The sequence below is a fragment of the Bos grunniens genome, chromosome X, assembly GCF_055505025.1.
Source record: "Bos grunniens cultivar Pamir isolate PY7600 chromosome X, Bosgru_T2T1.0, whole genome shotgun sequence".
NCBI lineage: Eukaryota > Metazoa > Chordata > Mammalia > Artiodactyla > Bovidae > Bos > Bos grunniens.
This window is the reverse complement of record NC_141194.1, coordinates 88859221-88875366: the sequence shown is the minus strand read 5'-3', so window position 1 is coordinate 88875366 and position 16146 is coordinate 88859221. Positions and strand designations below refer to the sequence as shown.

General features: G+C 37.9%; 1 protein-coding gene across 3 annotated transcripts in view; it reads left to right on the top strand.

Moving 5' to 3' along the window:
• RNF128 (ring finger protein 128) overlaps positions 1-16146 on the top strand; it is a 100510-nt gene that overhangs the window by 68988 nt on the left and 15376 nt on the right. For all 3 annotated transcript variants that reach the window (XM_086389672.1, XM_086389671.1, XM_086389673.1), the window contains exon 3: positions 12651-12722. In XM_086389672.1, coding sequence (XP_086245798.1) covers positions 12651-12722 — 72 coding nt within the window. The remainder of the gene's footprint in view (positions 1-12650; positions 12723-16146) is intronic.

Genomic DNA, 16146 nt, shown 5'->3' with positions numbered 1-16146 from the left:
TAGTGGTTGTATGCCTGACAAGCCATAGTATGCTGTGTAAGAACACACATTATCCCTGGTTTTGTGGATGGAAAGCTTTTAAACAAGATGAAAAGTATCAGTGGGTTGTGAATGAAAATAACATATTAGGCATTATATGGTGGATTCAGGGAGAAGGCAGTGGCACCCCACTCCAGTACTCTTGCCTGGAAAATCCCATGGATGGAGGAGCCTGGTAGGCTGCAGTCCATGGAGTCACGAAGAGGCATACCCTGAGCGACTTCCCTTTCACTTTTCACTTTCATGCATTGGAGAAGGAAATGGCAAGCCACTCCATTGTTCTTGCCTGGAGAATCCCAGGCACAGAGGAGCCTAATGGTCTGCCATCTATGGGATCGCACAGTTGGACACGACTGAAGTGAGTTAGCAGCAGCAGCAGCAGCAGGTGGATTCATGTTTTCACCAGGGACTACCCTAACCGAAGACAAGAAAGAGTATGGAAAACCTTATGGCATGCTCAGACTAAACTGAATTTGGGAGTGACCACTATACACATGACTCTGGCATGGGACACCCTGCATTTTGGGGATACAGTGCATGTACCTTAACCTTATTCAAGCAATCAATACTCAATGGAAACAAGATACACGTTGGGTTAAACATCGGCCAGTGAAACCAAAGAGGGCTCTAGGTGAAATAGAAGCTGGCCTTGGTGTAATGGAACAAGCTGAATTCACTTTTAGTGAAAAGTGTCTTTCAGAAGAAAAGAAATTACTCTGACATAGACAGATTTGTAGGAATCATCTTCCAAGAGCAAATAAAAGAATGGGAATCTACTTGGAAAGATGATAAAGACTGGGTAATAAGGTCACACAGAGCCAATAATAATGCTAGAGAATGCTAGCATTCAGCACTGGGAAAGAGCATGTACTCTGACACAACGGGGTCTGTTAACTATTTTACTTCGAATGGAGATCCAAGTAGTCATGGGGTAATGGCTTTTCATTTTTACTTATGGAAGTTGAAGAGCATCTTTGAGACACATGCAGATCCTCAAACTTATGGAAATTTTCTGAGTGAAATTGTAACTTACATTATTGATCTCTGACTTTTACAAAAGGATGGACCAATGAGATGAGGTATAGGAATAATGCTGAATGATGCACATGTTTTCCCCATGGAAGGGAGATGGTCTTGCTGCACAACAGTCAGTGGGAAAACTGTATAATAGTGTGACTTGAAACAAATGATGGGCTTTGTCCTCAGCTAACATGGAACCTAGAAATGACATCACCGCTGGTGATAACACTTGTCCATGATATCTGATATGTGGGCAAAGAACAATTATTCTAGGAAGATTTAATAAACACTTCTGTGATACTTCCCAATTTCTTTTGTAACCAAATGAAACCTGGTTACATCAAATATTGTGATGGTGTAATACTGGTATTGTTGGTAAGATTCAGCTGCCTTATATAAACAAATTTTATGATAATCAAATGTATTGGGAAACTGAACTAAAACCTCCCAGCATGTGATGTCAATGGAGAGTGACTAGCCTGAGGAAGAATTAGATGTAGTTCATTACTTTAAATAGCTCTTTACAAGGTTATCACAAAGTTCAAGTGGCCATAGATCAAGGGAGTAAACATAATTAAATTGTTACATCAATATAAAGATGTCTTAAATGGTCTTATTATGACTAGAAGAATAATTTATCTGAGCCTATTTTCATCCTTCATTGCCTTCTGCAAGTATTAGATATGGTTATGTTGCTCTTGCTTACCTTATATATAAATGCTATACTAATTGTAAAAGCCCAGATATGACTATTTCATTGTTAAAAAGACCTTGATTACAAGAGAGGGAGTGGATTGTAAAGAGACAATACAATAGATTTAGTTGCTTACTCCTTGAGAGTCTCTCAGGAAACCATGCTTGTTCCTTAGCCAACCTTGGGAAAATGGTCCTCAAGGTGGTTTTATTTTCTTTGTTTTGTTTGATTTTCTGTTTTTTTCCACTTTTATTGAGATATAATTGACATAGAGCTCTGTGCGAGTTTAAGGTGTACAACATAATGATTTGACTTACATCCTAAAATGATGACCACAGCTGGTTTAGTGAACATGCATCATCTCATGTAGATACTCATTAAAGAAATAGGAAAAACAATTTTTTTTACTTGTGATGAGAACTCTTAGGATTTGCTCTCTTAATAACTTTCATTTATAATATATAACTGTGTTAATTATACTTGTCATATAGTACATTATATCCCTAGTACATACTTATCTTATAATTAGTAGTTTGTAGCTTTTGACTACTTTTATCTAATCCCCCCTCCCCCCACTATCTGCCTCTGGTAGCCACAAATCTGACCTCTTTTTCTATAAGTTTTTTTTTTTGAAGTATAATTGACCTATAACACTATGTTAGTTCCTGGTATGTAACACAATGATTTGATATTTCTGTGCATTTCAAAATGATCACCATGATTGTATAGTTGTTACTTGTCACCATAAAAAGATATTGAATAATTACTGATGGCTTCCAGATGGCGCTAGTGGTAAAGAACCTGCCTGCCAATGCAGGAGACTTGAGTTTGATCCCTGGGTTGGAAAGATCCCCTGTAGAAGGAAATGGCAATCTAGTCCAATATTCTTGCTTAGAGAATTGACTTAGAATGCACACACTCATAATTACTGACTATATTCCACACACTGTGCATTTCATACCTGTGACTCATTTATTTTGTAACTGAAATTTGTACCTCTTTATCGCCTATATACAGTGAAATATTATTCAGCCATAAAAAGAATGGAATCTTAACCACTTGCAACAACATGAATGGACATAGAAGATATTATGCTAAGTGAAGTAAATCAGGCAGAGAAAGACAAATAGTGTATGATTTCACTTACATGTGGATTCTAAAGAACAAAACAAATGAAGAAACATAACAAAATAGAAACAGAGTCATAGATACAGAGAACAAATAGGTGGTTGCCAAAGGTGAGGGGGATCGGGCTGGGGGGCAGAAATAGGTGATGGAGATTAAGTGGTACAGACTTTCATTTACAAAATAGATTAGTCAAAGTGTTCTTTATGTTAATGGTTGATAATTTTGTTATATACATCTGAAGCAATAGACCATGTTGTACCAGTTTGTTATGGGTACTTGGCACAACAGTCAAGATAAATAATATGCACTTGGCTTCATTGTAGGGGTCCTGAGTTTGGGGCAGCATAGCCTACTGCTAGCAGAATTATGTAGTGACCAGTTAGTTCCCCATCTGAGCCTCACATCCTGAGATTCAAATTGGCTTCCTGGGCAGAGATCTGTCACATGTGTCCTTGAAGTTTGCTGCCAAAGAGATAGCACTCCTGTGTGGTCTCAAATGAGGAAGAACTTAGCTACATTAATATCTTAAAATTTGTCCTTGAACTTCAGTTCAGTTCAGTTCAGTCACTCAGTCTTGTCTGACTCTTTGCAACCCCATGAATTGCAGCACACCAGGCCTCCCTGTCCATCACCAACTCCCAGAGTTCACTCAGACTCACGTCCATCGAGTCGGTGATGCCATCTAGCCATCTCATCCTCTGTCGTCCCCTTCTCTTCCTACCCCCAACCCCTCCCAGCATCAGTCTTTTCCAGTGAGTCAACTCTTCACATGAGGTGGCCAAAGTACTGGAGTTTCAGCTTTAGCATCATTCCTTCCAAAGAAATCCCAGGGCTGATCTCCTTCAGAATGGACTGGTTGGATCTCCTTGCAGGCCAAGGGACTCTCAAGAGTCTTCTCCAACACCACAGTTCAAAAGCATCAATTCTTCGGCGCTCAGCTTTCTTCACAGTCCAACTCTCACATCCATACATGACCACTGGAAAAACCATAGCCTTGACTAGATGGACCTTTGTTGGCAAAGTAATGTCTCTGTTTTTCAATATGCTATCTAGGTTGGTCATAACTTTCCTTCCAAGGAGTAAGTGTCTTTTAATTTCATGGCTGCAGTCACCATCTGCAGTCATTTTGGAGCCCCAAAAAATAAAGTCTGACACTGTTTCCACTGTTTCCCCATCTATTTCCCATGAAGTGATGGGGCCAGATGCCATGATCTTCATCTTCTGAATGTTGAGCTTTAAGCCAACTTTTTCACTCTCCTCTTTCACTTTCATCAAAAGGCTTTTTAGTTCCTCTTCACTTTCTGCCATAAGGGTGGTGTCATCTGCATATCTGAGGTTATTGATGTTTCTCCCGGCAATCTTGATTCCAGCTTGTGCTTCTTCCAGCCCAGCGTTTCTCATGATGTACTCTGCATATAAGTTAAATAAGCAGGGTGACAATATACAGCCTTGACATACTCCTTTTCCTATTTGAAACCAGTCTGTTGTTCCATGTCCAGTTCTAACTGTTGCTTCCTGACCTGCATACAGGTTTCTCAAGAGGCAGGTCAGGTGGTCTGGTATTCCCATCTCTTTCAGAATTTTCCACAGTTTATTGTGATTCACACAGTCAAAGGCTTTGGCATAGTCAATAAAGCAGAAATAGATGTTTTTCTGGAACTCTCTTGCTTTTTCCATGATCCAGCAGATGTTGGCAATTTGATCTCTGGTTCCTCTGCCATTTCTAAAACCAGCTTGAACATCTGGAATTTCAAGGTTCACATATTGTTAAAGCCTGGCTTGGAGAATTTTGAGCATTACTTTACTAGCGTGTGAGATGAGTGCCATTGTGTGGTAGTTTGAGCATTCTTTGGCATTGCCTTTCTTTGGGATTGGAATGAAAACTGACCTTTTCCAGTCCTGTGGCCACTGCTGAGTTTTCCAAATTTGCTGGCATATTGAGTGCAGTACTTTCACAGCATCATCTTTCAGGATTTGAAATAGCTCCACTGGAATTCCATTACCTCCACTAGCTTTGTTCATAGTGATGCTTTCTAAGGCCCACTTGACTTCCCATTCCAGGGTGTCTGGCTCTAGGTGAGTGATCACACCATCGTGATTATCTTGGTCATGAAGATCTTTTTTGTACAGTTCTTCTGTGTATTCCTGCCACCTCTTCTTAATATCTTCTGCTTCTGTTAGGTCCATACCATTTCTGTCCTTTATCGAGCCCATCTTTGCATGAAATATTCCCTTGGTATCTCTAATTTTCTTTAAGAGATCTCTAGTCTTTCCCATTCTGTTGTTTTACTCTATTTCTTTGCATTGATCGCTGAGGAAGCCTTTCTTATCTCTTCTTGCTATTCTTTGGAACTCTGCATTCAGATGTTTATATCTTTCCTTTTCTCCTTTGCTTTTCGCTTCTCTTCTTTTCACAGCTATTTGTAAGGCCTCCCCAGACAGCCATTTTGCTTTTTTGCATTTCTTTTCCATGGTGATGGTCTTGAACTTAAAGCATGACTAGAAATATCTGAAGCATTTCTGGTCACATTAAATTTTCTCTGCTCTCCTAGTATATGAAATTAGCTGGAAGACTTACCAGGTGGCTGCATACTGTACCAGTATCTATCTATCTATATATATAGATATATTTATAGTGGGTGCATGTGTATGTGTCTGTTCCTGCTTAAATTTGAGGTTTAGAACCCTTTACAAAACTACTGGTTTGGTTCTTACATGAGAAGAGCAGATTAAACAAATTCTTATCTGAGTAGGACCTAGTTTTATAGTCTTTCTGTGATTTTCTCATTGAACAAAGGGAAGCTCTTACAATGAGTCTCTCAGGACTTTTTAAAAAAAGTATTCACTTACTATAATAAAGGTTTTGATTGTTTCTTTGAAAAATGCTATCATCTGAGTCATAACCTATCCCCTGGGTCAAATTCCCCCTTTTCTCAATGCTCTTCCTTACAGTGTATTTCTTCACACTGTTCACAGGGATCGTCTTCATGCAAATGATCTGTACTCGTATTTCTGTAATTCCATAGACTTATGGGAAGCTGTGTTACCGTCTGCAGCTCCTCTTTCCTTTAGGAATCCTCCCGTTCAAATATTATACATAGGGGTGTTTTTGCTTACTCCTCTTAAAAATTATTTTTATTTATTTGGCTGTGTCAGGTCTTCATTGCAGCATGTTGAATCTTCTAGTTGCAGCATGCAAATTTTAGCTTTTTAAATTGAAGTATAATTGACATACAATATTATATTAGTTTCAGATGTATGACACAGTGATTCGATGCATAGGTTTTTGATTGGGGAAAAAATAGATTTCTCTCAGTTCTCATATATCAAAATAGCCACGACACTCAGATTTTGATTTTGTTCACAGGAATCTGAGTAAAAGAATCCTCTTACCATAATTCTTGATTTTAAGATTTCTGTTGTATAAATTCTAAGCCAAATTTTTATGAAAGCTTTTATTTTTAAAAAAAGTGGTGGCTTAAGAACAGGAAAATCTAGTTTGCTTATATCCACGTTCTTTTCTTTCTTTTATATACTCACCCTGCCCAGCCCCCCATCAAGTAATTAGGTTCGACTACATGCCTAGTTATTTATGTGGGTTTCAGTTAAACTGAAAGCTGAATACCTTGGGACCAAAAATCAGGCTGACAAATAACCAGACTAAAACATTTATTTTACTTAGTTCAATATAAATTCATAGGTAAAATAGGTAGAATATCTTTGTGTTCACTGTAATTTAAAAATTGAACATTGTAATATAAGATGAGAATTGCCGCAGATCTTCATTTTTCGGCCCACTTAAAAGTGTCGCTCAGAACAACAACAGAAGAAACTGTACAGCCGAGATTCGTCAGTGACTAGAACATCCCAGCTTTTGAATAGAGTAATGACATTAAGCTTCCGCTGACAAAATTGGCCAACAACCAAACTGCTTTGAATCAGTCTTCTATTCTGCCAAATTTTCTTAGACCAGGTATCTCTTAGAACTGGGGAGGAGGTGGGTAGAATATGTTGATATAAAATACTTGTTTAAGAGAGTTCCCCAAATCACAGTTAAGTAGTCAAATGAAGAAGGATTTGAAGATTGGATAATAGCTGACTTTGAGGGTTTTTTCCCTTTCATTTATCTTCTTCACAAGGAATGTGAAGCCCTTTAAAGGCTTCTTTGCTGTTACACAATGGAGGCAGTGTACTATAGTGGAGAGATCATGGGCTTTAAAGCCAGATAGAACCTGGGCTTGAATTGAATCACAGCTCTGCAACTAACCAGCTGCCTGGCCTTTAGTCAAGCTTCAAGACCTTTTCTTGTCTATAAAATTTGGATATTAAAATGCCTATTCCATAAGGTTGTTACTGTTTAAACAAGATGACACATGTAAAAGCTTAGGGTTAAACCTGACGCATGGCAGGAGTCCAATACATGGTCTCTAAACCTTTTTTCCCTCAAAATTGATTGAGTAGAGGCTTTTAATGAATAAAACTTAAATGGGAAAATCTCTTTTTCTAAATTCAAAAGCTATCCTTTGAGTAAAGATTGATTAAAAAAAAAATGATTAAGGCCCAGTCTTCTACCTACTCACAATCTACTAGGAGAAAAAGACACATGAATAATAACAACTACAGAATATAAGAGGTGGAAACAATGTGCTGTTAGAATTTATAGGATAGGAATTCTGATATGATGGAGAGGTACTGAAAAGGTGTCTGAAGCAATTTGTGTACCAAAGTAGATAAACTCTTAAGTTCTGTTTTTTAAGAAGTAAAACATAAACTATAGTTTGCATTAGGCACATTGTCTTTAAATATTAAAGCATATAGCGGCACCCAAAAGTTTGACTTAATATTATTCAAACGTGCTGTTTAGTTACTAAGTTGTGTCTGACACTTTTACGACTGTAGCCCACCAGGCTCCTCTATCTATAGGATTTCCCAGGCAAGAATACTAGAGTGGGTTGCCATTTTTTTCTCTAGGTGATCTTCCCAACCCAGGGATTGAACCTGTGTCTCTTATGTTTCCTGCATTGACAGGTGAATTCTTTACTGCTGAGCCACCAGGGAAGCCCAAAATATTGTTGTAACAATCCTATATAGGATTATTAGTATTCCTACTTACTGGTGAGGAGACAGAATTGGAGAGAGGTTTCATATTTCCCAAAATGTTAATTTCTTAGTCATGTCCAGCTTCTTGTGACCCCATGAATTGTAGCCTGAAAAGCTCCTCTGTCCATGGAATTCTCCAGGCAAGAATCCTGGAGTGGGTTTCCATTCCCTTCTCCAGAGTATCTTCTTGACCCAGGGATTGAACTGGGGTCTCCCACATTGTGGGCAGATGCTTTACTGTCTGAGCCACCAGGGAAATCTCAACCTGTATTTAATATAAACTGTGCTGTGCTGTGCTCATTCATGTCTGGCTCTTTGCGGTCCCATGGACTGTAGCCTACCAGGTTCCTCTGCCCATGGAATTTTTCCAGGTAAGGATACTGGAGTGAGGTGCCATCTCCTACTCCAGATCTTCCCAACCCAGGGATTGAACCTGCATCTCTTGTGTCTCAAACATTGGCAGTCAGATTCTTTACAACTAGCGCCTCCTGTTGTTGTTTAGTCGCTCAGTCATGCCTGACTCTGCGACCCCATGGACTGTGGCACACCAGGTTTACTCTTTGTGTCTTACTCTTTGTGACCCCATGGACAGCACCATGCCAGGCTTGCCTGTCCTTCACCATCTCCTGGAGTTTGCTCAAACTCTTGTCCATTGAGTCGGTGATGCCAGCCAACCATCTCATCCTCTGTCGTCCCCTTCTCCTCCTGGGAAGCCCTTAATATAAACTACTTGGTCTTAATCTTGTTCTCATATGTCAGTATTTAGAGGAATGGGTGCATCTTGGAAACTCCTACTATCAATGTGACAGTGAAATATTAATATTTTGAGTGCTGATGGCAGTTTTAAAACCTTTATTCAGGTTCTAAAAATTGTGCTTCTTAACAAAACCACAAGTCACACCTCCGTATTGAAAGAAATATATTTTCCTTATAAAAGCTTGGTAGGAGTTATTGGAAACATTCAGATTTCCTTTCAAAGGCTTTTTAAAATTCTAGGGCTGCTTCCTTAAATACTGGTATATGCTGTGCTACAAATCTTTTAGAAATCCTTCATAATCAAGTCCCTTGCTTAGGATATTCTGGCATCTTGGATTTTCCCCTATATTTTTGTCTCCCCTCAATTTTTTTAAAACATTTGTCTTAATGTAAGTTCCACTTTTCTCATCAACATAGACTTGAACATTACATTTAAAGTTTGCTTTTGATCCCACCTCTCAAATTAATTTGCAGTTAGTCTTGGATATAATCAAAGTTGTATAGTTAGCATTCATCCCTGATGAATAAGCACTAGCACTGGAGGCTCATGCATTTATATTTTGTTGAACATTTTGGAATGAGAAATCAAACTGTGCAGGCTTAATCATGTAAATACGCTAGAGATGTATCACTTCCTTGTGAGTACATTTCCCCAGTTGTCGTGGAACTGCTTGCTTAAACCTAAGTCAGAAGCTGTCTAAAGACAAAGTGCAAAATGGTTGTCAAAGACTTCTCATCAACTTCACTTTTTCCTTGTCGTATTTTCTCTTGTTGGCTCTATTTTTGTATCATCTGCATTTTTCTCTTCTTCATGTCGAAATAGCTTATATTTTATAGGAAACGAAAGTAGTAATGTTTGGAAGTTTAGGCCAAGGCCAGAGCCATGTGGGCATACTGGCCATAATTTGCCAGACCGTAGAATCCAGGAGTTGGAAAAACTTCAAACGATTTTGGATGGCTGTATTATAATGGAATCTTGGGGTATGAAGAGCAGACTTCTGTACTAACTGTCGTTTAGAGGTTGCATTCCCTTTTGGACAAATTATTTTACTTTTGCAAGCCTCCATTTGAATGACATTAAAATAGAGATATTGTCTCCTTTAGGGGATATTGTGAGGATTAAGTGAGGTAATAGATATCAAAAATAATTTTAAATTATATAACAGCTATTTTCTAAGTCTCCTGTAAATGTGTTATCATAACTTTCACAATTTAAAAAAATAAGAAAGAAAAACAAAACAAACTAAAACATTTTTTTAAACAATTATATAAATATAAGGAAGTAGTAGTACTAGCTTCCTACTTCAAGCCACAGTAAACAAAAGATGACTACCTTGATGTCAGAGTTAAGTGTTCCCAAACTCTGGGCTTCAGTGGGACTGACACTAACCAACTCTGAGATTTTGAGCAAGGTATTCTTTCTCTTTGGGCATCAGTTTTCTTTTCTGTCAGATTAGATATCAGGCTAGGTGAACTCCCAAGAATTTTTCCAGCTCTAAAGACCCTAAGTGTACCTTGTTTCACTGTCATTCTATTATTTACTTGTGATGCAAGTAACAAAATAGAAGGGAAATATTTAGGCTCAAAATTAAGTACCATGATAAAATTCCCCTTGTGAGTGAACTCCATGATTAAGTCTCCCAAACAGGGAGTGAAAGGGCTTCAATTAGCACTTCTTTCCTTCTAAGGGCTAGGCCTTCCTATTAACTGTTTCTATGAGCTATGTTTGCCCGTCAGATAACAATCTGAGAAGTTTCTGCTCCTACTGTGACAGCAGAAAAATACTTTGGCAGTAATCACCTTGGCATCAAGTCAAATACCTTTCACAAAATGATATCTTACATAGGAGGTGGATTTGGGCATTAAGGAATAGCTTCACATACCTATACTCATGGATTATTCCCGTCCAAAATATATTTGCTACAGACATGTATAAATATGCTTATTGATGAAAATACTTTATATTTTCATTTAATGAACATTTTATTGAGTGTCTGTTATCAGCCAGACATTATGCTGGGTACTTTACTTACATAGCTTCCCTGTGGTTCAGATGGTATAGAATCTGCCTGCAATGTGGGAGACCCAGGTTTGATCCCTGGGTTGGGAAGATCCCCCTGGAGAAGGAAATGGCAACTTACTCCAGTATTCTTGCCTGGGAAATCCCATGGACAGAGCAGCCTGGTGGGTTACAGTCCATGAGGTCTCAGAGAGTGGGACACAACTGAGTGACAAACACTTAAATTATCTCTAATTTTCATATAGCCTTGATGTCAGCTAGGGGGTCTCCCTCTGGGGATGGAGGTACATACGGGGGGGGGCGGGGTGGGGATGAGGAAGCTGTTGACATTCTCATAAGACTTCTGGTTCTGCCCATCTACTTTTTGCTGAATTTCTCTAAGTTTGTTCATTTCACAATACAAAATAGGAAGATTGCTTATCATCTTGCCCTGCTAAACATGCTATCTCTCTATTCCATACAGCATCCACCCAGGCATGAAACCTGGCCTCTTCTTCAATTTACATATATATTATCTTTTCTTGAGGCATTCGTATATGTGGTAGATTTTACTGAAATATAAGGAAGGTTTATTTGTGGCATCACAAATAATTTCAAATTAACACTGAATGTCTCATACTACCTGGCTTTCCCCCCACCCCCACCCTCCAGTTCATCCCACACAAAGAGATAGTCTCTCATTGATTCCTTTCCTTCTCACTTTTCCCTCGCCTTTTAGATTTCCCCCATACTTTTTTAAATTTTATTTTTTAATTTATTTTTATTTGAAGGATAATTGCTTTACAGTGTTGCATTGATTTCTGCCATACATCAACATGAATCAGCCTTAGGTTTACATATGCTCCCTCCCTTCTGAACCTCCCTCCCATCCCCCACCCCATTCAACCCCTCTAGATTGTCACAGAGCACCAGGTTGAGCTCCCTGTGTTATACAGCCACTTCCCACTAGCTATCTGTTTTGCACATGGTAATATGTATGCATTTCAATGCTACTGTCTCAATTTTTCCCACCCTCTCCTGCCCCCGCTATAAGTCTATTCTTATGTCTGTAAGTCTATTCTTATGTCTATAAGTCTGTTCTCTATGTCTGAGTCTTTATTCTTCCCCTACAAATATGTTCATTGGTACCATTTATCTAGATTCCATATTAAAACCTCACTTCTGATTCAAATATATACATATGTGTATATATGGATAGATACATATAAATGTAATATTTTAGTCCTTATTCCCTAAATGAACCATGGACTTGCCTTTGCATATCCAGACTCATCTAGGTATATGTTAAGTGAAATAAACAAAAAACTCTCAGAATCCACCCACCTTACAAGGCAGTAGTGGTTATAAACAGCAATGTTTTTCCCCTAGTACTGAATAACACTGGAAGGATTGATGTTATCCTCATTTATAGATGAGTAAACAAGCACAAAAATTTAATGACTTGTCCAGGATTTTTCATTTCATAAGTGACAAAGTCAGAGTTTGAATCTAGGTTCATTTGAATCCAAATCCTATGCACTTTCTACCAAACAAGACACTTCAAAAAAAAAGAAATTGGAAAATATGTACTTTAAGACCTTCTGGGCTTTTGAAAATAGGAAAACTGCTTTGAAAATCCATAGCATCTGAATTCATTTGGAATAGAGACATAGAGCTTTATCGTTGTGGCCCAAAGCTGCTGTTTAAGAAGGTAGGAAACATAAGGTTTCAGTAGTTCAAAAAATCCTGTTTGATATGAGATAAATGGACATTTATTATGGTTAATTAAATTGTGTCTTTCAGCATTTATTTATACACTGACTTTTACCTTATAGATATTTATTAATCCTCTCTACCTCTTTTATCACATTTGTTTAAAATTTTTTTTCTAATACCTGCTATTTTTTATTACAGAGACAGTTAAAGGCAGATGCTAAAAAAGCTATTGGAAGGCTTCAACTCCGTACACTGAAGCAAGGAGACAAGGTGCATTTATGACTTTTTTTTTTTTTGAGGGTCTAATGCGATCTTAACATGCATTTCTTTTTTTTTTTCTTTTAAATGCTATTTGTTTTAAAGCAGTGCTACCAATCCATTTTTTTAAGTTCATGTTCTTCCAAAGTATGATTTTAATTGGAATTTATAAATATAACTGATTTTTTAATCTATTTAATGCTGGAGGTTGGCTGAATAATGACCCCCAAGGACATCCAGGTTTTTTTTTTTTAATCCCTGGAGCCTGTAAATGTTATCTTATATAGCAAAAAAGACTTTGCAGATGTGATTAAGTTAAGGATCTTGAGATGGGAAGATTATCCTAGATTATCCAAGTGAAAGTGAAGTCGCTCAGTCGTGTGCGACTCTTTGCGACCCCATGGACTGTAGCCTACCAGGCTCCTCCGTCCATGGGATTTTCCAGGCAAGAATACTGGAGTGGGTTGCCACTGCCTTCTCCAGGGTATCATCCAAGTGGGGCCTGAATATAATCACAGTGTTCTTATGTGAGGGAGGCAAGAGATTTGACAATGAAGTAGGAGATGTGACAATGGAAGTAAGAGATTGGAGTGGTACAAGAAAGGGTCCATGAGCAATAACACTTAAGAGTATAAGTTTGTGCATTTTAAGCCACTAAGTTATTGTAATTTGTTGTAGCAACAACAGAAGATGAATATAGTACTTAAGTACAATTTTACTTGAACATCGATTTTCAGATTTAGCACAGTTGAAAAGTACCATTGATGTTTAAAACCCATATAAAAAAATAGCTATAGAGGTTTGTACAACAATGAAAATATAGCTATAGAACTTATTGAAATAAAAAAATACCATCTAAAATAGCACCAAAGCCATTATATACTTAGGTATACATCTTACAAAATGTGTACAAGGTCTATATGCTGAAAACTACAAAATATCAAAGAAAGAAAGAAATCAAAGAAGACCTAAAGGAATGGGGATATACCATGTTCATGAGTTAGAAGACTCTCCCCAAACTAATCTAAAGATTCATCGCAGTTTCAATCAAAATATTAGTTGCATCTTTTGTAGAAATTGACAAGTTGATTCTGAGTTTATTTGGAAAAGCAAGAGAACTAGAATAACCAAAATAATTCTGATAAACAACAAATTTGGATGCCTAATGTTTCCTGATTTGCACAGTTATTTTAAAGTTATAGTTGTCCAGAAGGTGTGGTATTAGGAAAAGGCTAGACCTTTAGATCTTTGGAACAGAAGAGACAGTCCAGAAATAGACCTACAGATATATGATCAACTGATTTTAGACAAAGGTGCAAAAGCAATTTAAAAGGACAGCCATTTGGTGGCTCACCATAAACAGTGACTGAATATCCATATACAGAAAAAATAAACAATGAACCTCAGTCCATGCTTTATACCCTCTGTAAAAATTAACTCCAAATGGACCACAGACTTAAATATAAAACCTAGAACTATGAAGTTTTATAAGAGAACTTTGGAGAAAAATATCTCTGTTGCTTGAGTTAGGCAAAAATTACTTAGATATGATACCAAAAACAAGTCCTTTAAAGAAAAAAATGAGAAATTTGATTGTTAAAATTAGCTTTTGCTGTTTGAAAGACACTGTTAAGATACTGAAAAGATGAGCCACAGACTTGAGTCACATATCTGATAAAGGACTGTATTCAGAATATATAAAGAACTCTCAAAATTCAACAAAAGAAAAAGCAACCTAGTGTAAAAATGGGCAAAACAGACATTTTACCAAAGAAATATATGGTTAGCAAAGAAGCACATAAAATGTTGCTCAACATTATTCATCATTAGGGAAGTGCAAATTAAAACCACACTGTGATACCCACAGCACATTTATTAGAATGGCTAAAACCAATTGAACCTACAATACCAATAGCTGGTCAGATGTGGAACAGCTGGAACTTTCATGCATTTGCTGGTGAGAATGCAATATACAGCCAGTTTGGAAAACGATTTTGCAATTTTATGAAGTCAAATATACACTCTCCAAAGAACCCAGCAATCTCACTGCTAGGTGTTTACCCACTTATGTAAAAGCTTGTTCAAAATTGCTCAGGGAAGCTTTACTGATTACCCAAAACTGAAAAGAAGCCAAATGTCCTTCAGATGGTGAATGGATAAAAAACTGTGGTACATCTATATTAAAGAGTACTACTTAGCCATAAAAACAGCAGAACCCTACTGATATATTCACCAAAAGGGATGAATTGTAAATGCGTTATGTTAAGTAAAAGAAGCCAGACTCAAAGGCTATATAATACACAATTCCACTTATAAGATACCCTGGAGAAGCCAAAATAGAAGGCACTGAAAAACAAATCAGTGGGTAAGAGAAGACAGAGATAAAAGGAGGGTGTTAATTACAAAGGGATATAGAGGAATTTATTGGAGTACTAGGACTATCCTGTGTCTTGATTATGGTGGGGATTAAGTGACTGCATGCTTCTCCAAACTTGCAAAACTATTTACTCAACATTTAGAATGAATTTAACTTCATATGAATTATACCTTAATTTTTTTGATGGAAAAACGTAGCCAAAGAACTTATGCTGCTGTTGCTGCTAAGTTGCTTCAGTCGTGTCTGACTCTGTACAACCCCATAGACAGAGGCCCACCAGGCTCCCCCATCCCTGGGATTCTCCAGGCAAGAACACTGGAGTGGGTTGCCATTTCCTTCTCCAATGAATGAAAGTAAAAAGTGAAAGGGAAGTCGCTCAGTCATGTCCAATTCTTAGCGACCCCATGGACTGCAGCCTACCAGGCTCTGCCATCTATGGGATTTTCCAGGCAAGGGTACTGGAGTGGGGTGCCATTGCCTTCTCCAAAAGAACTTATGGCACTGTGTAAATTCTAAAACCAGGAAAAAGTTTACGTCAGTGCTTCATGTTTCTCTTTATACTATTCCTCTTGGGTTAACTTTATTCTTTTACATTTATTTATTTATTTCTGTCATGCTATATGGCTTGCAAGATCTGAGTTCCCCGACTAGGGATTGAACCCAGGCTATGGCAGTGAAGAGTCGACTCACTGGAAAAGACCCTGATGCTGGGAGGGATTGGGGGCAGGAGGAGAAGGGGATGACAGAGGATGAGATGGCTGGATGGCATCACTGACTTGATGGACATGAGTTTGGGTAAACTCTGGGAGTTGGTGATGGACAGGGAGGCTTGGCATGTGGCGATTCATGGGGTTGCAAAGAGTCAGACACAACTGAGCAACTGAACTGAACTGAACTAATGGCAGTGAAAGCCCAGAATCCTAACCACTAGGCTACTCAGGAATCCTCTTCTTTTACTTTTTAAAGTCTTAAGTATTTTATTTTCTAATTTCAATTACATAATACACAGTGTTATCAACTTGTCTCCATGTTTTATATTAGATCTTCAGACCTCATAGT